This window comes from Narcine bancroftii, chromosome 9, assembly GCF_036971445.1.
Source record: "Narcine bancroftii isolate sNarBan1 chromosome 9, sNarBan1.hap1, whole genome shotgun sequence".
In the NCBI taxonomy this organism is placed as follows: Eukaryota; Metazoa; Chordata; class Chondrichthyes; order Torpediniformes; family Narcinidae; genus Narcine; species Narcine bancroftii.
The window spans coordinates 2,892,294-2,913,734 of NC_091477.1; the positions used below are offsets into that span (position 1 = coordinate 2,892,294).

The following is a 21,441-nucleotide window of genomic DNA, read 5'->3' on the forward strand; positions in this document are numbered from 1 at the left end:
CCTTCGCTCTGTCCGCATCAGTGACAGGAATCTCCCAGTGGCCAACCACTTCAATTCAGCGCCCCACTCCCTCACTGCCACTCCTGTCCATGGCCAAACAAAGAACCCCTATAAATTGGAGGAGCAACACCAAATATTCCAACTGGGCCCCCTCCAAACAGATGGCATTAACATCAACTTCTCTGGTTTCTGCTGGCCCATCCCTCTGTCTCCTTTCCTCCAGCTCTCCACCCCCTTCCATCTCCATTCACAGAGCCATCTCCCCTCCCCCTGATTGCTGGTGAGCCCTCCCTCCCTTGTCCACCTATTACCTCCTACTGTGGGACTGTGCTCCTTCTCCCCACCATTCTGTTCGGGCGTCTGCCCTCATTCTACTCGTACCCTGATGAAGGGCTCAAACCCAAAAAGTTGGTTCTGTGTCTTTATCTTTGCTGAATAAACTTCACTGTTTGACCTTCTGGACTTCTCCAGCATTTTGTGTTTTTACACACACACTCACCCACACCCTCATACACACACCCTCGCCCTCACACATCCACACTCAGCAACACACTCACCCACACACATCCTCATACATCCGCACTCACCAACACACACTCACCCACACACGCACACCCTCAGACACTCAACCACACACACCCTCACCCACACACACACACCCACACACCCTCACACATACACACACACCCTTACCCACACACTCACACATACACACACTCACCCACCCACACACACACACTCTTACACACACAATGCTGCAGTCAGTCCATAATTGATCACATCTCCCAAATCTGAAACTACTGAGATGCGTGGTGTGGCTGTGAGTTGTGTATGATGTGTGGAAAATCAGAAGGTTGTGTGAAGAGCTGATCGTTGCTAAGCAACAGTGTCTCACTAGAGTTTAGTAACGGAGTTGGAGACAGCATCACATGGCAATGATTGCACAGGGCGATCCCAGAGGGCTGGTGAGGCAGTGAGGGTCAAGGTGAGTTACGGAGCTGTGCTCCCTGGGGGTGGGTGGGTGGGTGGGGGTGGGTGTTGAGCCTGGGTGTGCGTTGGCTGCTGTGTCTGAGATGATGTAATAGACTGACCATCTCAGTTATGTTGTACATTTTCCAAAACAGCAGGCAGAACCCGATCGGAACACATGCAGCCTTCCTGTATGTTACAGCTCCACTCGGCAGGTGCAGACATACTGGATACAGGGAGCAGAGCCCAGAGGTACCCACGCCAGTCTGCTGTTTAGTGCTAAAATCAGGTAAATTTATTGTCAGAAGGACACTTGGAAACACGACAGTCTCTCCAGCATGTGGAGTGGGCTGGTGAAGTACTTATATAACAGCCCCGGTCCTCGATTCAAAGTCTGTCACCTCATGGTTCTCAAGCACTAATTACTTTTCCCTGCAATGGAATGAGGTGTTCAATGGGCTCAGCTCCCCCTCAATGGGCTCAGCTCCCCCTCAATGGGCTCAGTTCCCCCTCAATGGGCTCAGCTCCCCCTCAATGCACTCAGCTTCCTTTATTGTGTCAGCCCCCTCAATGGGCTTAGCTCCCCTTCAATGGGCTCAGTCCCCCTCGATGGGCTCAGCCCCTCAGTGGGCTCAGCTCCCCCTCATTGCACTCAGCTTCCTTTATTGGGCTCAGCCCCCTCAATGGGCTTAGCTCCCCTTCAATGGGCTCAGTGCCCCTCGATGGGCTCAGCCCCTCAGTGGGCTCAGCTCCCCCAATGGGCCCAGCTCCCCCTCAATGGGCTCAGCCCCCCTCTATGGACTCAGCTACCTTCAATACCTTCAATGGGCTCATTCCTCCTCAATGGGCTCAGCCCCCCTCAATGGACTCAGGGTTTGGTGAAATGTTTTGTTAACCAGCTCGGGCTGGAATGAGGCTGAACTTAGTCCCTCAAACATCACATGGGGTCAACATTACCAGCCAACCCAGACAACATCCACCTCCATCCCTCCCACCAACACCCCCCATTCTCCATCCCTCCCACCAAAACCCCCCATTCTCCACCCCACCCCTCCCACCAACACCCCCCATTCTCCACCCCCACCCCTCCCACCAACACCCCCATTCTCCACCCCCACCCCTCCCACCAACAACCCCCATTCTCACCCCCATTCCTTCACCAACACCCACCACTCCCACCCCCACTCCCTCACCAACACTCCCACCCTCTCATCAACACCCTACTCCCACCCCCTCACCCCCCACCCCCCTCAGTGTGATTCACCAGGGCAGCAATGGGGACACCGACTAATCATCTCTGTAGAAGAGGTAATACTGTCATTAATGGTCTGACAACTTTGATGCTTTGTTAGTGTCCGGCCTGTGAATGAGATCATTTCAATCCTAACCTGGGAAATAACTTTTATTGAATCTTATTAATGATAAAAAGACCAACTGTGGCTGCAAGGCAATAGAATATCAATTGCTCCTTGTACCAGAACCCTTTTATTTTCCATGGGGAATAATTAGATTTCATCAGAGAATGTGCATTCGCAGGAAGGGTGTACAGGTCACCCGCCTATCAAGGGTGAGGGGATCGAAGTCCTGCTGTCATTAGAGAAGAGAGAACATTACACCACAATACAGGCCTTTCGGACCATAATGTTGTGTCGACCCATATACCCATAGAAATCTTCCAAAAAAAACCCCAAACCCAGATGGGACCCTCCATAGGCCTGCAGCAGGAATTGCCAAGGAATTGCAGGCTGGTTCAGGCCGGACACAGTGAAGCCATTTTGCCCATCAACCTGTGCTTGCCCTTTGTTCTCGTTTGCCAGCGTAAGTTGTGAAAAAAAACAGAAATGTCTCCTTGCCTGTAGCTACGTCTCTCTCTTCCCTTTTCCCTCTATCTCCTTTCCCACAGTTCTGTTTCCACAAATCAATCCTCATCTTCCCTCTCTCCTGCTCTCCTCTCCAATTATCACCTTCTGTCTGTTGGTCTGTACTCCTCCCCCAGCCCTTTCTTTTAATTCAGGCATCTGCCTGCTTTTTACTCACACCTTGAGGAAGGGCTCAAGCTTGAAACATTGATTAGATCTCTTTACCTTTGATAGATGCTGCCAGACCTGCTGAGATCCTTTATTCTAGACCAGCATCTGTTTTTACTGTAGTCCAGTGGTTCTCAACCTTTTTCTTCCCACTCACATCCCACTTTAAGTAATCCCTCTACCATCGGGTGCTCTGTGATTAGTAAGGGATTGCTTAAAGTGGGATGTGGGGGGAAAGGGAAGGTGGAGAATCACTGCTCTAGACCCAATTGTTACTGAAATATTTTGCTTGAGAAAAATTGTCATTGACCCATTTCCTTTGGAGTTCTGAAACCGAGCACATAACGAGTCAATGAGGGACGATTAAAACAGTGGTTTTCAAACCTTCCCTTCCCACCAACATGCCACCTTAAACAATCCCTTACTAATTACAGAGCATCCAGATGGCATAGGGAACACTTAAAGTAGGATGTGGGTGGGAAGAAAAAGGTTGAGAACCACTGGTCTAATTACAACATCTGCAGGCTTTTGTATCATGCCAGCAAAGCTAGTAGAGGCAGGGACAATTACAATGTTTAAGACACATTTGGATAGGTACGTGGAGAGGGAAGGTTTAGAACAACAGGGATATGGGCCAAATATTACGTTATATTGGTTTGAATTTGATTATTTATTCAATATCATAAGGAGCCCCATCACCCCGCTCGCAACCTCTTCCTACTGCTACCTTCAGAGAAGCCTGAAGCCCAGCACCTCCAGGTTCAACAGTTTCATTCTAACAGCCATCAGGCTCTTACACCTCCCCTTGGTGCAGTGACCAGGCCCTGCTCCCACACCACAAGAGGGCTTCCTGCATAGTGTAACGCCACTTTTAGGAAAGTCGGTGCATACGTACGTTGTACAAGGGGCATGACAATAAACAGTCCGTTCTCTAATAATTCACCTTAGAAACAGTCAGAATGTATGTCATGAGCGTGTCACAAAATTGGTTGCTTTTGCGGCAGCTTCACAGGTGAAAAAATTGCTAGAAGTTGGTTTTTTTAGATAAATAAATTAGTGCAAAAGAAGAGAAAAGGTGACGTAGTGTCTGTGGTAAGGGTTATTGATGGCCCTCTTGATTTACAAAGCTCTTCCAGATCACCCTTCAGCTTTCTACGGTCCAGGGAATAAACAACCAGTCTATCCAATCCCTGCCTGGGACTCTCGAGTTCTGGAGCGCTAATGGATCCGAGGTTTTCAGGGGTCAGTCCATTTCTTCACGGAGACTGCGAATATTTCTTCCACAACAGAACCTGTTGCTGCATCACTGTCTGGTATGAGGGACTGGCAACACCTTTGAGCACAAAGCCCTGCAAAAGATAGTGGACACAGCCCAGGACAACACGGGTAGAACCCTCCCCATCATCGGGAATTAGAACGATATTCCTCCACACCCCTCCCAGCCATATACCTGTCCAAATTCTTCTTAAATGTTAAAATTGAGCCCATTCCAGGCATCCACCACTACCCCAGACAGCCTGTGCTGGGCACCCACCACTCTCTGGGACGAAAGCCTGCCCCCACTCATCCCCCTTGAACTCCACCCCCACCCCAACCCCTCCTGTCACTATAAATCAGCCATTTAAATGCAGTTTATTTTTGGTTCTGGCTGCGATTTGTCCTTCAGTGGCCAGGCGCTGGTACTGAGGAGGCTGGCAGCTAGAGGAGTTGACACTAACACAACGTGTGCATCAACCACACGCACGCTTCGATGCTTTAATGAGTTTCTCTTGATGGTGTAATTAATTTAAAGAGTTATTAGATTCAGTGTTTACAAGAAGCAGAGCGATTGACAGTGCTGTGTTTTCCTGTTTTCTGTGCCTGCCTTTGCAAAGTCCTAATGATTTCAGATAATATGCAAATGCCTTTCAGGGCCAGTTACTTTTTACCGATTTCTCTGTGTACAATACTAATTGAACACACACGGCCCTTCTAATTGTTGGCCGACTCAATTATAAAGCACCTTCTGAAAGCAAATGGTTCAAAATAATTCTTTGGCTTGAGACGGTGAATTATTCATGAGCCCAATCGCATGGACTGCATACAGGGGCTGTCGTTCCAAATCAATCAATAACTCAGGGGGCCGGGGGGGTGGGGGAACACCTTCTAGAGGTCTGTAAAGTCATGAGGGGGCAAGATAAGGTGGATGATCACAGGTTTTTTACCCTCCTCAGGGTAGGGGAGTCTAAAACCAGCAGACACAGGTTTAAGTGAAACACGAAAGTCTGCAGACCCTGGTGATTGTAGTAACAACAGAAAAATACTGGAGGAACTCAGCCGGTCTTTTCATCATCCAACAAAGCAAAGGTATATGAGAGGGGAAAGACTTAAAAGGGTCCTGAGGGGCACACAGAGGGTGGTGGGTGTGTGGGACGAGCTGCAGGATAAATGCATTTGGATGGGTGCTTGGATAGGTAAGGTTTAGAGGGAGTAGGGCCAAACGCAAGCTAACAGGTAGACAACTTCATCAGTACCAACACTGGGTCGAAGGGCCTGTTTGCTGTGCCTTTATGATTCGACCAACCTACAACCACACAAGTTGTTTGATATATATTTACTGCCAACCACTGCTCACACAGCCGTTTCCTGAAATTGATCAAGTGTGCAATTGTATCATGTACAATTCTGGTGGCTCCATTACCAGTAAGGATGTGAAGGCTTTAGAAAGGGGACAGAGGAGGTTCACCAGGACTTGGCCTGGTTTAGAGGATGTGAGTTATGGGGAGAGGTTGGACAAACAGGTTGTTTTCTCTGAAGCATCGGAGGCCGAGGGGGAGATTTGTCGGAGGTCTATAGAACCATGAGGGTCATTGAGAAGGTGGACGGTCGGAAACTTTCCACAGGGTGGAAATGTCACACACTAGAGAACATTCATTTGCAGTGAGGGAGGGGGGTGTTTAAAGGACATATGTGGGGTGCTTTTTTTTAACACAGAAGGGGTGGGTGCCTGAAATGGGTTGCAGGGGTTAGTGGTGGAAGCATGGACAATATGGACAATAGTGTAGTTAAAAGGCATGGAGAGAATATGAAGGTGATGGAGGATAGGGATCGTGTCAGGCAGCAGAGATTTCGTTTGGGCATCATGTACAGCACAGATACTGTGGGCTGAAGGGCCTGTTCTTGGCCATTTTCTATATTCCAATATACATGTATTGTCATGTAATAGAACAGAACATTTAATATTACACAACATTGCCTTCTGGCAGCCGTAAGGCAGATAAAGAGTGGCCATTAGTGTCGCCAGAAAGAGAAGCAAAAGAGAGTCCCTTCAGAGTCACTGACTGTCTGTGGGTTCACCTCCTGCAGCTTCTGCAGCCACACAGACCCCTGACTGATCCATCGGCCGCCGAGCTCCAGATCTCAACCTCCGACATGATCAGGAAACCTCCAGCACCCGAGGCCCCTTCGGGAGAGCTTCCTACCCTCAGCTCCCTCTCGAATCCTGGCTCCAATGCATGGTTTCAATGAGCTGGTCTCCAGCAGCCCACGCGGGTCTCTCAGCTGCTGAGCCCCTCGCTGGTCCAACGCCATGGTCACCGTCCTGTAGGGTGGTCTCCTCTGCTTCTTCTTCTCAGCATGGCGGGGGGGGGGGGTGTTCTCCTCGTTTCTGGTGCCCTGCCGGTCTGCTACTCCTTGGAGTCTGCAACCCCTTGTGGCCGATGCCCAGCACAGGCGCTGCCATCTTGGGCACTGACCCCATGGGTGCACGATTTTACTTACAAACACTGTCGGCTCCTGTAACAGGCTATTTAAAACCTGTACTAACCCTTAGGACCAGGCTGTTGAACCCTTTAGAGCAGCGCTGTGTCTCCGCTCTCCAGTCTACCGGGTCCGCACCGGTGGCAACGCTGCCATTTCTCAGTCACATACAAGGCCATGTACATATTAAGCATAAAGCGAGCAACAGGCAGGAGGTCTGTAAGTGGCACAGACTGAGTGATTATCGGATGAGCAGTCTCAATGAGGCAACACAGCAAATAGCAGGGAATTACTCTGCATCATCTCTGCAACGAGCAACTGTGGTGTGAGACTACAGGGCTTTTAAGGTCACACTTCTGATTGAAGCAAGACATTTGTGATGCAGTTTGGCAGAGCTGCTTGTTTCTCCCATTATGGGGGAGAATACCTGTGATAAGCACTGAGTCACTTTGTGTGAGGAAGGAGTTTGGCAGAGATGCACTCAGGAGTAGTTCTGGATGTCTCGGGATAGGTGAACAATGCCAGCGCAGAGGGTTGAGGTACCTCTACCTTACGCTGGGCTTCACATCCCAACACGGTGAACACAGGACCGGACAGACCCTTCGGCCCTCTGAGACTGTGCTACGATCCATCAGCAAGGACCTCCCACTTCAATCCCACACCACATTCCCACACCGACATGTGTGTCCATGGCCTCGTGCCTTCCTAAACTGAGGTCGCCCGCAAAATGGAGGAACAATACCTTGTACTCTGTCTCAGCGAGCCTCTGAATATCAATATTGACCTCCATTAACCCCCCCCCCAACTCTCTATTCCCTCATCCCTCTGTCTCCTTCTGTTCCCCACCCCTTTCCCTTCCTTCTACAGGAGAGCCACCCTTCATAACCCCATTCCCTCCCCTATCACTTCTCAGCTTCTTTCTCTTCTAACCCCCCCCAACCTATATCCACCCCTACCTGTCAGCCTGTGCTCCTCCATTTCCCTGTTTCTTTCTCCTCCCCCCCCCCCCAGGAGAGAAGTACTGAAGAAACACACTAGACTGCTTCACTGGGAAGGGGGGCCCATAAACTTTGAGCAGGGATCTTGGGGGGGCCAAGCTAAAAAAGAGTCTAGAAGACTCTTCAACACTACACTTGCATCTACTCAGGATGGCACGGTTGGCGTAGCGGTCAGTGCCATGCTGTTACAGCGCCAGTGATCGGGTCATGGGTTCTAATCCCGCGCTGTCTGTACATTCTCCCCGTGTCTGCGTGGGTTTTCCCCAGGGGCTCCAGTTTCTTCCCTCCATTTGAAAAGTACCGGAGGTTGCAGGTCAATTGGGCAGCACTGGCTCATTGGCTGAAGGGCCTTGTTCCCATGCTGCATGTCTAAATTTAACATTAAAACTAACTTCCACCACTACCCCATTCCAGGCACCCACCCCACTTCCCCCGCACGTCTCCTTTGAATTCTCCCTCCAACCCCCCACTTTCAATCCATGCCTTCAGTGCTTGGCACCGCGATGAAGAAATGACATGCAATGTTAAAGTTATTTGGAAGGACAAGTTCGGCATTGTACACAGTTACGCATTTGGTCCGAGTGAGAGTCACTCAGACAGCAATGGCCAAAAGCAAGTATATCACACGGACTGGGACACGGCTCCATAGTCTCATCTATCACATCCGCACTCCTTTGGAAGTTCCGCTAACAAAGAGGTCAAGTGAATGGACTGTGGATCAAAGTAACTCCAGGCCCTTGGGCAACTGCTAAATGAAAGTAGAAAACAGCCATGCGTAATTGAAGTAAAAACCCAGCGTTGGAGAAACTCAGCAGGTCACACAGTAAAGATACTTCTTTGTACCTTGAGGAAGGGCTCAGGCCCGAAACGTCAGTAATATAGCTTTACGTCCGATGGACTGCGAGACGGGCTGAGTTCCTCCGGCATCTCTGTTTTGAGGCCACTTGAATAAAATGGTGGGGAAGAAACACGGTCCCAAAGGCAGGAGGTAATAGGTGGAGAAGGGAGGGAGGGCATAGCAGCAAACAGGGAGGGGGGTACACCTCTGTGAATGGAGAGGGAAGCGGGTAAGACTGGGAGGAAAGGAAACAGAGGGATGGGGAAGAGGGGGACATCGTCGTCGAACTTGAGAGCAGCAGGGATTACAGATGGGGAGTGAGAAAGGTTCTCACAGACCTCCCTTCGGAGAGAGGAGGAGAACTTCTTCAGGGTAGACATCACATGAACAGGCCTTTGGGCCATGAGTCTGTGCCAAAGCTGATGTCCACATGAAACTAAAACTCTGTGGCTTGCACCTGAAACCCTTCCACACACAGGCTGGGTGGAAGGAATTGGCAGAGGAGCTCCCTAAATAGCCGGCAATGCTGGGTCACCAATCACAATCTGAGACCGATAGGCTGAGACGTGAGAGGCTGCAGATGCTGGAATTTAGAGCCAAAATCAAACAGCTGGAGCAGAGCAGCATCTGTGGAGGGAGGGGTCTCGGATCGGGACCCTGTGCTTGGCTTTTCGAGATGCTTGCCAACCCAATGTGCAATGGGGATCGGGGAAAAGGAGGCCAGAGCTCGAATTGGGGTCCATCTCTTCGAATGGCCTCCCTGGTTCCTGGGCCTGTGTCCCCTCTCACCTGCTCCAGTGGGTCACTGCTTACCGATGTTGGGGTGCTTGAGGGACCGACATATCCGAGCTTCTCTCTCGAGCTTCTGGTGATCTGTGACACAAAGAAGGGGTGTGATTAACAAAGTGGAATACTTTCCATGAAGGTATAGATCTGTGCTGCACAGAGCAAAACACTACCCAGGATGTGCTGTTCCAGTGTGTTCTAGATTTGCCTGTCTCTTTAAAACTAAAAAATTGGTCCATTCTTTAAAAATATTGTTGGAATGCCTCTTTAGAGATATTGAATTGGACTTCCCCTTTAAAACTGTTAAGACCGTAAGACATCAGAGTAGTAATAGGCCATTCAGCCCCTCAATTTTTCCCCACCATTTAATCATGAGCTGATCCATTTTCCCACTCAGCCCCACTGCCCAGCCATCTCCCCATAACCTTTGATGTCCTGGATAATCAAGAACCTATCAATCTCTCCCTTAAATACACCTAATGACCCAGCCTCCACAACCACCCATGGCGACAAATTCTGGGGTGGTAAAGTGAAAGGTCCCTTTAGAGTTGTTAATAAATAAATTTCAAGAATCAAGGTTCCTTTTATCATCATGTAATAATACATTTAAAAAGTAATTTTAGACCAATTGACCTACAATCCCCAGAATGCTTTTTGAAAGGTGGGAGGAAAATGGATCACCTGGAGGAAACCCACGCAGACACAGGGAGAATGTGCAAACCCCTTACAGACAGTGCAGGATTCGAACCCTGGTTCTGATAGCTGGTGCTGGAACAGCATTGCGCTAACTACTACACCAACTGGGTATCCCACATGGCTGCCTGCCTCTTTACAGTAGAAGGTCGCAAACACAGCCAGGCCCATCAATGGCTCCGACCTCTTGCCCAGTGAAGACAACCCTGTGAGGCACTGCCTCAAGAAGGCAGCCAACATCATGAAGGACCCCTATCACCCTGGTCCCAACCTCTTCTCATGGCTCCCTTCGGCCAGAAGGTACAGACGCCTGAAAACCAGCACCTCCAGGTTCAGGAACAGTAATCCTCGTGCATTAAGACTGTGACTTTGCAGTAGTGCAGACAGTCCTTTTATGGTGACAGAGTCCTTCGTTAGTCCTTCAAGATCCTGATGACTGTTGGAAAGAATCTGTTCTTGAACCTAGAGGTGCCGATCTTTGGGCGTCTGTCCGACAGGAGCAGTGAGAAGAGGTTGTGACCAGGGTGGTGGTGGGGGTTCCTTTATGATGTTGGCAGACTTCTTGGGGAATAGATGTCTGTAATGGACAGGGTGGGGAATGGTCAAGCCTGTGTGGACGTGGCTGTGTTTTATTACCTTCTGGAGGCCTCTGTGTTCATGGGCATTCAAATAAATGCCTGAAATGTAGTGTTTTCATGCTGGGGTAAAGAGTTCTGATGAGGGCGTCAGTTAATACCTCCCATGATTCTATAAACTTCTATGGGGAGGTGTGGGAGGCTGGAGATGCTCAAATAGAACCATAGAACATTACAGCACAGAAAACAGACCTTTCAGCCCTTCTAGTCAGTGCCAAATGATTTTTCTGCCTAGTTCCACTGACCTGTACCCAGTCCATAGCCCTCCATGCCCCTCTCATCCATGTACCTGTCCAAATTCATCTTAAATGTTAAAATTGAGCCCACATTCACCACCTCAGCTGGAAACTCGTTCCACACCCCCACCACTCTCTGCGTGAAGAAGTTCCCCTCATGTTCCCCTAAACTTTTCCCCTTTCACCCTTCACCCATGTCCTCTGGTTTGTATCTCATCTACCCTCAGTGGAGAAGCCAACCTACATTTACCCTGTCTGTCCCCCTCATCATTTTAAATACCTCAATCAAATCTCCCCTCTTTCTTCTACACTCCAGGGAATAAAATCCTAACCTGTTTAACCTTTCCCTATAACTCAGTTCCTGAAGTCCTGGTAACATCCTAGTAAATCTTCTCTGCACTCTCTCTATCTTATCTGGAGTAAGAATCAACCTGCTGGATGAACTCAGCAGGTCGAGCAGTATCAATGTGGGGAGGGGGATAGGGGGGGCTAGGGTGGGGGGAGGGGTGGAAATATACAGTCAATGTTTTGGATTGAAAGGAGCCACATCTGATCTTCACCAAATGAAACAGGACATTCATGTTAGCTTTGTGGGGCGGCACACTGGTGGATCAGGTAGTGCCACTGCCTTGCAGTGCCAGATCCCTGACTCTGGCGCTCTCCAAGTGGAGTTTGCAGGTTCTCTCTGTGACCGGGTGGATTTCCCTCCAATCCCACCCCCTCCCAGGTGCTCCAGTTTCCTCTCACATCCCAAAGACGTGCGGGTGGGTGGATGAATCGGCCACTGTGAGTGGGTGAGGGGTAGAATCTGGGGGGTAGGGTGGGGGGGGGGGAGTGTGCAGGAAAAGTAGGGAGAGAGTGAGGCTTCAGGCTCTGAGTGGGGCCAAATACCTCTTGTCATGGCATCAGGAAAAGTTACTTATAAATTATCCTGATACATCACAGTAACAGGCACTTCCTGCCCATGAGCCTACACCGCCCAAATACACCCACGTGACCAATGAACCTGTGTTTGGAACGGTGGGAGGAAACTGGAGCCCTTGGGGAAAATGCACACAGACATGGGGAGAAGGTACAAAGTCGTTACAGACAGCACAGGATTCAAAGCCCAGTCACTGGCGCTGTAACAACTTGGTGTTATCTGTGAGGACACAGGGAGAGGAGTTGGGAATGATTTCCACCTGACAACACACTGCTCTTGGCACTGTGTAGCGCAGTGTTGGAGACAACATACTGAGCAGTAAGGGACAGGGCTCAGAGTCTGCAGAATATGCAAAACACTTGTGTCTATTTTTAAATTGATGTGTGAGGACGCCTCATAAATTCAAACACAAACATACTCATGTCATTGATAAACTGTTATGGACATCTCCACACCATGATGCCTCATTTCCTGATGGCATGGTATACAGCTGCCTTTTAGAACACGTCTGTCACCCACTACCTGATTTATTTACTTAAAAAAATTATTTACCACACGGGAGAAGCCCATTCCAGATACTCAACCCTGTGCCACCAAATTACACCCAAATTAACCTACAGCCCCGTATGCTTTGAACGGCGGGAGGAAACTGGAGCACCCGGACGGAGGAAACCCACGTAGGCACAGGGAGCACGTACAAACTCCTAATAGACAGTGTGGGATTTGAACCTGGGTCGCTTGCACTGAAGTAACGTTGCACTAACTGTGTGGCACCCACATTTTCCCATCAACCTCTCTCTCCACTTTCCCATCAACTCCCCTTAGATTCTCCCCCTCACCCCCACACTGTGGTGGGGGGGTGGAATTTACAGCACCTGATTACCCCACTGACTCCTACAGGATGTGGGAGGACCTGGGGAAGGGGGGGGAATCTCACAGGACCACGGGAATAGCGTGCCAACTCCCCACCAGAGTGAGAAGCATTTTCCCCACTCTCTGGGGTATTAAGCTTCCCTGGGGTGGGGGTGAGTTTGGGGGGCATATGAATGAAAATTCCACATGACTAGAAATGAGGGGCTTCCAACTTCTCTGGTGGAGCTAGTCTTGACCAGCAATGCCCCCCATGTCACGACCCAGCAGAGGTGCCCCTCAGAGGTCCTGAGGCCTTCCCAGAGATTGTGTGTGAGAGCTTACTGTCATATACACGAGTACAATGTGCAGATGCACCAACATTCCTACTAGCTGCAGCCACGCAATACACAACTACAATAGCATAAACTATAGCAGCCACTCTCAACAGGGGCCACTGCTCGTTTAAGTAAAAGCCTCTTTTCCTTTCACCCCACTAAATGTTTTTATGTTATTTATGGAGTCGGTAGGAGAGAAGTAGGGAAGAAACCAAAACTGACCACTTCACGGGGAAGAGGCTCCATAAATGAAGTAAAGATCAAGGGAGAGCCACATCCGAACAAGGGTTGAGCATGGCAGGGTCTAAATGACCACAATAGACCACAAGACTGTAAAATAGAATAAATGTACAAGTAGAGATGTATAAATATTGGCAGCTCAAGTTAGTGCAAGAAAAGTTTCAGAGGTGCAGATCTTTTGGACATCCTGACATAGTTTATAGTTAAGGTTAGGGAAGTGCAGGGAAATTCAAGAGCCTGATAGTTGTTGGAAAGAATCTGTTCTTGAACCTGGAGGTGCTGGCCTTCAGGCTTCTGTACCTTCTGCCGGAAGGGAGGTTGTGACCAGGGTGATGGAGAGGTAGGTCCTTTATGATGTTAGCTGCCTTCTCGAGGCAGCGCCTCACATGCAATAGATGTGTAAAGTGGACGGGAGGTCGGAGCCTGTGAAGGACCTGCCTGGAGCTGTCTGGGTTCCTGGCCACTCAAGTTTCGAAACCAGGCTGTGATGTAACCAGCCAGTGGACTTTCCACAAAGCACCTGTGAGAGTTTGATAGACACACTGTCTTTGACTCTGAGAGCTGTGAAGGCACCTGGGTTTTTACTCATCAACCCGCAGGCTGCTGTGATGTGGAAAACAGAACATCTGCGGGAAACGAGGAAAACATGCAAACTCCGCCCAGACAGCACTGGAGGTCAGGATTGAATTCAGGTCACTGGGGATCATACAACCTGCTGTGCCACTGTGGCGCTGATCCATGGGAAATAAGGCGCCAGGCAGCCCCATCCTCCATAGAATGAAATTCATCCCAAAACCCCACTCCTTGCATTGCAGGGAGGTAGCAGGACAGTTCAAAATGACATGACAAATGACTAGGATTTGGGCAGGAGTTTGAATCTCCCTGGGATGGTGAACAATTTAAGATCTGGATCCAAAAGAAGTTGCCGCAGGCATGAAATTACTGTCAGCGACGGGTGGCTCACTCAAGGAAGTAAACAGCAAAGTCTATGGATGCTCAGGCCTAGTGTAGTACACAAACGTGCTGGAGAAACTCAGCAGGTCACACAGCAGTTGATATTTTGGACCAGAATCCCGACAGAGGGCCCAGGTCTGACACGTCGACTGCATTTTACTTCTTATGGATGCTAATGGTCTGCGGAGTTCCACTGCTGAGTGGGTCATGTTTACAAGTGGGTTTTAGGGGAGTTTAAAAAGGTTGCGAGGTTAGGACTTTGGCCTTTCCACTTAGGTGATTGAGTTAATTGGCAAGGACCAATAAAGAGTGAGTTGGGTAAAGGAGCGGCCCAGCAGGGAGCAGGCCAGTGGGGAGTACCCAGCGAGGAGCGGGTCAGCGGGGAGTGGGCCAGTGGGGATCACCCAGCAGGGAGTGGGCCAGCGGGCCAGCGGGGAGCGGGCCAGCGGGGAGCACCCAGCGGGGAGCAGGCCAGCGGGGAGCACCCAGCGGGGAGCGGGCCAGTGGGGAGCACCCAGCAGGCAGCGGGCCAGCAAGGTACATTAAAAGTAAAAGAATTGTGAGGGATAAAATTGGGCCCCTTGAGGATCAGAGGAGTCGGTTCCGTGAGGATCAGAGGGGTCGGCTCCTGTGAGGAGTCAGAAGAGATGGGGGAAATTTTAAATGATTTTTTTTTCTTCAGTATTCACAAAGGAACAGGTGAAGTAAGGAAATCTGAAGGTGAGGTCATGGGTAATATACAGATTAATGAGGAGGTAGTTTTGGCTATTTTAAAGAGAATCAAGGTGGATAAATCTCTAGGTCCTGACAAGATATTCCCTAAATAGTGAGAGTGTTGACAGAAATATTCAAAATGTCACTGGCCACGGGGAAGTGCCGAGGACTGGAGGGTGGCTCATGTTGTTCCGCTGTCCAAAAAAGGCACCAAAAGCAAACCTGGTAATTATAGGCCTGTAAGTCTGATGTATGTGGCGGGTAAATTAATGGAGAGTGTTCTTAGAGATGGAATATACAACTGTTTGGAAAGACAGGGATTGATTTGGAGTAGTCAACATTGTTTTGTACATGGTAGATCATGTCTAACAAATCTTATAGAGTTTTTTTGAGGAGGTTACTAAAGAGGGTGATGATGGGAAGGCAGTAGATGTTGTCTATTTGTAAGGCTTTTGATAAGGTTCCCCAAAAGAGGTTAGTAAGGAAGGTGGAAGCATTGAGTATTAATAATGAAGTAGTGAAATGGATTAAACAATGGTTGGATGGGAGATGCCAGAGAGTAGTGGTGGAAAATTGTTTGTCGAATTGGAGGCTGGAGTTGAGTGGATCTGCATCAGGGATCGGTACTGGGTCTACTTCTGTTTATCATGTATATTAACAATCTAGATGATAGGGTGGTAAATTGGATTAGTAAACATGCAGAAGATACAAAGGTTGGCAGTGTTGTGGACAGTGAGGAAGATTATCAAAGCTTATAGGGCGATATAGGCCAGTTAGAAGAGTGGGCTGAAAGATGACAGATGGAGTTTAATCCTGATATATGTGAGGAGCTACATTTTGGTGGGACTGATCAGCAAAGGTTATACATGTTAAATGGTCGACAATCGAGAAGTGCTGTAGAAGAAAGGGATTGAGGAATTCTGGTACATAATGCCCTGAAAGTGGAGTCACATGTAGATTGGTTGGTGAAGAAAGCATTTTGTATGTTGCCCTTCTTAAATCAGGGTATTGAATACAGGAGTTGGGATGTTATGTTGAAATTGTATAAGGCATTGGTGAGGCTGAATTTGGAATATTGTGTGCAGTTTTGGTCACTGAATTATAGGAAGGATATAAGCAGAATAAAGAAAGTGCAGAGGAGATTTACAAAAATGTTGCCTGGGCTTCAGGGTTTGAGTTACAGGGAAAGGTTGAGCAGGCTGGGACTTTATTCCCTGGACCGTAGAAGGTTGAGGGGTGATTTGATAGAGGCATTTAAAATTACTTAAGGAAAGGTTGGATAGGTATATGGACAAGAGAGGTGTAGAGGGTCATGGGCCGGGTGTGAGTCAATGGGACTCGGTGGGAGAAGGAGTTCGGCATGGACTAGAAGGGCCAAACTGGCCTGTTTCTGTGCTGTAATTTTTATATGGATATAGAGGCCAGGTCATTGGGTATATTTAAGAGAGAAGTAGAAAGGTTCTTGATCAGGAAGGGAATCTGGAGTTACAGGGTGAAAATAGGAGAAGATGCCGATGGCAGCAGTGACAGAGGGTGAGGGGGAAACATCGATCCCTGTTCATTTCAACACCATCTTCGAGCGTGAATGGCATGTTTCATTGCAGCTCTATTCAAATACCAAGAGGAGGATGACAGGTTTGGGACTGCTTCAGATGAGCATTCAACAGCTCTACGGGCAGATGGAATGAGTGTTTGGACACATTCCAAGCTCTTTGTGCCAGAGTTTCTCTCCCAATGACAGGCTGCTGGGGAGTTTGATGCATTAACGAGAGGATGCAGTTTTCCTTTCATTCCAGCTCCCCAGCATTTCCATAGCCCCTCCTGATTATAGGGTTTGTTGCTGCTTGGTTGTTGCCTGATGCACTGAGATATAGAAAACTTTGTTTTGCATGCTATCCAGGCAAGTCAGCCTGTAGATTCAAGATTCAGTTTATTGTCGTGTAATAAAGAGTATAATATTACACAAAATTTGGTTTCATCTTCAGCTGTCTGCAGCCTGCGTGGGTTCCTTTCCTCAAGTCACCATCAGCCCCACTGCCTGCATGTTCTTCGGTGTCAGGGCCCCCCTCACTGGTCTGCCGCCGTGGTCACTGTCCCATGGGTCATCTCCTCCACTTCTCCTTCTCAAACTGGGGTGGGGGTGGTCTCCCCATTTTCTGGTTCCTTGCACCAGTCCTCTGCTCCCCCAGAGTCTGTAACCCCTCACGGCTGCTGCCAATCAGAGGTGCCGCCAATTGGACTATAACCCCGGTACGTTTGGAATGGTGGGAGGAAACCGGAGCCCCTGGAGAAAATCTATGCAGACATGGGGAGAACATACAAACTCCTTACAGACAGTGCGGGATTCTGATCTCTGGTCCCAATCACTGGCTCTGTAACAGTGTTGCCCTAACCACTACGCAAACCTGCCGCAATAAAACAAGAGTGTGGGTGCAGTGTACAAATGGTTCACACTGACCATCCGAGGCTCATTTACATGAAGCAATATTTATTTATTCAGATGAAATAAGTCCTGCATGTGTATTATTTGTCCGTATGTGTGTTCTGTCTGGGTATGTGTCTGTGTGTTTTACACCGAGGACCAGAGAATGCTGTTTCGTCAGGTTGTACTTGTACAATCAGATGACAATAAACTTGACTTGAAACAAGGGCTAAGGTGAGGTTGGGTTTGTGAGGTTGACCAGTGAGAGATATGTCTGTAGCAACAAGAAAGACACGGTTCTCAACCCTCATGTACAATCTGCCTGGGAGGGGGGGAGAGAAGAGACTGTGACTGGGGTGGGTCCTTTAATATATCAGCTGGTTCCGTGAGACAGCGAGAGGTGTAGACAGGGATTATAGAATGAGGACCCCCTCACTGGAGATTATTCTCACTAAAGCTCCTTCCCTTCATCTTCAAGACACCTAGTACAGAGGATAGAACCTCTGGGACACGGCTCCAGGGTCCCTGGTTCAATCCCAACCTCTGGTGCTGTATGTGTGGTGCTTGCACATCTTCTTGTGACTGTGGGAGTTTCCCCCGGGAGCTCCAGTTCCTTCCCACGTATCAGAGCCACATGGTTCTGTGGGTGAGGGGTGGAATCTCGGCGGGAGAGGAAGTGATGTGAATTATTTCCCCAGACACAAGCCTAAGGGCATCAGCTCAACCAGGACTGGAATTGCCAAGGAATGACAATGGGGAAGGGGGGAACACAGACATGATGGGCTGAAGAGCTGCTTCTGGACATTCACCGACCTTCCCCAACTACACTCTATAGACCTTGCGGTGACAACCCCTTTCCCACAACTGCACCTCCCTCAACAGCCCATCCTCACAATCAGCCTCCCCTCCCCTTCCCCCTATCACCCTCTTACCCCAGATTCCCAACCACCCCCTCCCCCACCTGGCCTCAGCATTCCAGTTAGCGACATGGTTGGCACAACCCTGTTACAGCGGCAGCGACCTGGGTTTGAATCCAGCACGGTCTGTAGGGAGTTTATATGTTCTTCCTGTGTCTGCGAGGGTTTTCCCTGGGAGCTCCAGTTTCCTCCCACCCTTCAAAATGTACAGAGGTTGAAGGTTAATTTGGTGTCTTTGGGCAGCATGGGCTCGTAGCTGGAAGGGCCTGTTACCGCACCCTATGTCTAAACTTTAAAAAAAAGATCCTCCTTCACCTTCTGACTCGCCCCCTCTCTTCTTTCTCCCTGCCTGTCATCCCTCTCCTTTTGGCTCCCGACGCAAGACGTTGACTGGCCGTTTCCCTCCATGGATGCTGCCTGACCTGCTAAGTTCACCCAGCAGTTTGTTTCTTAACCCCCACACCCCATCTTTACCCCCTCCCCTGAAACCGGACAGAGCAATCCAGGTCACAGATTGATCGGCTGAGAAGAGAGATAGAAATCTTGAAATAAAAAACCTTCCTTGAAGGCTGCATAGTAATAATGAGAATTCAATCTCTTGCTGTGGGGGGAGTTTAACACTGCTGCTTCATTGTAGCTGGGTGAGAAAGCAGCTCTCTCCCTCCCTGATCAAAGAGGGTGCAATATGAGCTGACAGGTGCTATGATACGAGTGTGTCTCTGCCTGATTTCACCCTCCCAGACTGCGCTGTATACAGCAGCAAGGACCGCCTCTCCTCTCTGAGGGATTCAACCTAACCGGTCGGCTTCTAGACTCAATGAATTCTTCACATAACACGAACGGTTAGCACGCAGGGATAGTGTAGCGGTTAGCGAAATGCTTTCACAGCACCAGCAACTGTGGTTCAAATCCCAGGCTGTCTGTAAGGAGTTTGTATATTCTCCCCGTATCTGCGTGGGTTTTCCGTGGGGGCTCTCACCCTCCAAAAACATGTGAGGTTGTAGGTTAATCTGGGTGTAATTGGGCAGCATTGCTTTAAAAGGCCAGAATTGACCTTGACCATGTGGCACATAAAATTGTTTAATAAATGATAAATGTACTGTCTAAAAAATTAAAACATTTCAGCAAATACCGAGACACTCTGATGGGATTATAGTTATGGATGTTTAAGATCAGGGAAGTTCTGCTGGGGAAAGTGAGGCCGCCCCTGGAGAACTGCGTGCAGTTCTGGTCTTCTCACTGGAGAAAGAGCGTTCTGGCTGTGGAGGTGGTGAGGGGGGGTCACCAGGTTGATTCAACATGAGGGGTTTAGCCTATAAGGAGATAGTGAGTCATCTGGGACCATACTCATTGGGATCCAGGATGATATAAAGACATCTAAGATTATGAAAGGAATATACAAGGTAGAAACCAGGGAGGTTGCTTCCACAGGGAAGTGAGTCTAAACCAGGGGCACACAGCCTCAAGACTTGGGGGAGTAGATTTAGGACCGAGGTGAGGAGGAAGGGCTTCTCCCAAAGAGCAGTGAATCTTCAGGAAGCAGCAGAAGCTGCCTTATTAAAGATTTAAGGTACAGTCAGAAAGATTTGTGAAGAGTAGGGGGATGAAGGGTAATGGGTAAATGGAACTGAGCCCATCAGCTTGATCTTATTGAAGGATGGAGCAGGCTTGTTGGGCCGGATGGCCAACTCCTGCTCCTGGTTCTGATGCTCCTAGGAGTTTTGCAGCATAGAAACAGACCCTTTCCCCACCACATACACATGCTGGCCTTTTTGCCTAGCTACCCCATTAGCTGATAGGGAAGTGGTAATAGGGGGACACAGGTGGGCCTGTGGCCTCCCCTCTTCCCCTTCCTCACTACCCCTACCCCACCTTTTTATTCAGGCATCTGCCTGTGTTTCCACATTCCTACCACTTGGGGGGGGGGTGGAAATGCCACCTCCAGCCACATGCCCTGCAGAGGCCCTCCAAATGACCATGGCCCCTCCAAATGACTGTGGCCTCTCCCCTCTGTGCTTCCCATTGGCTTGCTGACCCCATCAATGGTCAGATGGCTGGTGTCGTGCATCCGCTGTCAGGCTATGCCACACGTGGCCTGCGCAGAGCAGAGGGTGGGCAGAAGAAGATGAAGCAGTGTGTGCCATCACGACGCCTCCGGTACCATCACGGCTCGGCATGGCACCCCGGCCTTAAAGTGTGATTGTGCCACTGAGGAGGGAGCGAAGGAGCCAGGCGTGGATTAGAAGTAGCAAAGATGTGGGAAGCCCGTGGGGTCAGGGGCACTGCTGGGGATGGTCACGTTGATTGGTCCAGAACCAGTGGTGCTAGAGAGGCATCTGCAGGTATAGGCTAGGGAAGGGGTCTGGCAGGGACAAGGTGGGGGTGGCTGGACTGGGGTAGAGGGGCCAAGGTAAAGTTTCTAAAAGATTGGTGCCAGATGTTTGGACAGGGTAGCAATTTCATGCCATAGGCACGATTTTCTGCGGACATGCCACAGGGCAATGACCTGCTGAGTTTTGCAGTGGAACATGTTGTGATGGTCCCAAGAACACCTGTCGACTAATCTCCTCCATCCTCAAGTGCCCTTGTCTCTCCCCCCCACCCCGGCACTTCCCTCAGCGGACATCTCACCTCTGGCTGTGTAGCCACACTGTCTGGAACAGCTCAGAACCAGTGACTCTGATGTGGGACTGAAGTCTCGGCCGAGCCAGACCGGGCTGGTGGTCAGATTCCCTTCCTCGGCTGCATTCTTGCCTCGTTCCGAACATGGATATTTTTTCTCCATCAAGGAGCAGGAGTCTAGATCACTTAACGATGAACTCGGGACCATTTCAGTGGCCTTCTCCGCAGTTCGGGGAAAGGGGGGGAGGAGGTTCATCCCAACACGAGCTGGTCGCTAGAAGGCACCACTCTCACTTGGCGACCTCCTCAGTTTGCCTTGTCACTGGGGGGTGGGGGGGAGAAAAAATTCCAGTCTGCGGAAATTCCCTCTCGCAATCACAATGGCCCAGTAATTATTTCCTCTTTTCTCGACATGGTGACTTTCTTCATGTAAGGAAAGTGTTTAATTATGGTGTTTAATCTTGCCTTTCTCTGCCAATTATGTTGACAACACAATAAACTGTTGTGTCTTGCTTTTGACACGGCATAAAATGTTCATTACAC

General features: G+C 49.4%; 1 protein-coding gene across 3 annotated transcripts in view; it reads right to left on the reverse strand.

Moving 5' to 3' along the window:
* The window catches only part of LOC138743122 (calcium/calmodulin-dependent protein kinase type II subunit alpha), a 125,653-nt gene that overhangs the window by 51,422 nt on the left and 52,790 nt on the right, over window positions 1-21,441 (reverse strand). For all 3 annotated transcript variants that reach the window (XM_069897991.1, XM_069897989.1, XM_069897990.1), the window contains one exon: window positions 9,384-9,443. In XM_069897991.1, coding sequence (XP_069754092.1) covers window positions 9,384-9,443 — 60 coding nt within the window. The remainder of the gene's footprint in view (window positions 1-9,383; window positions 9,444-21,441) is intronic.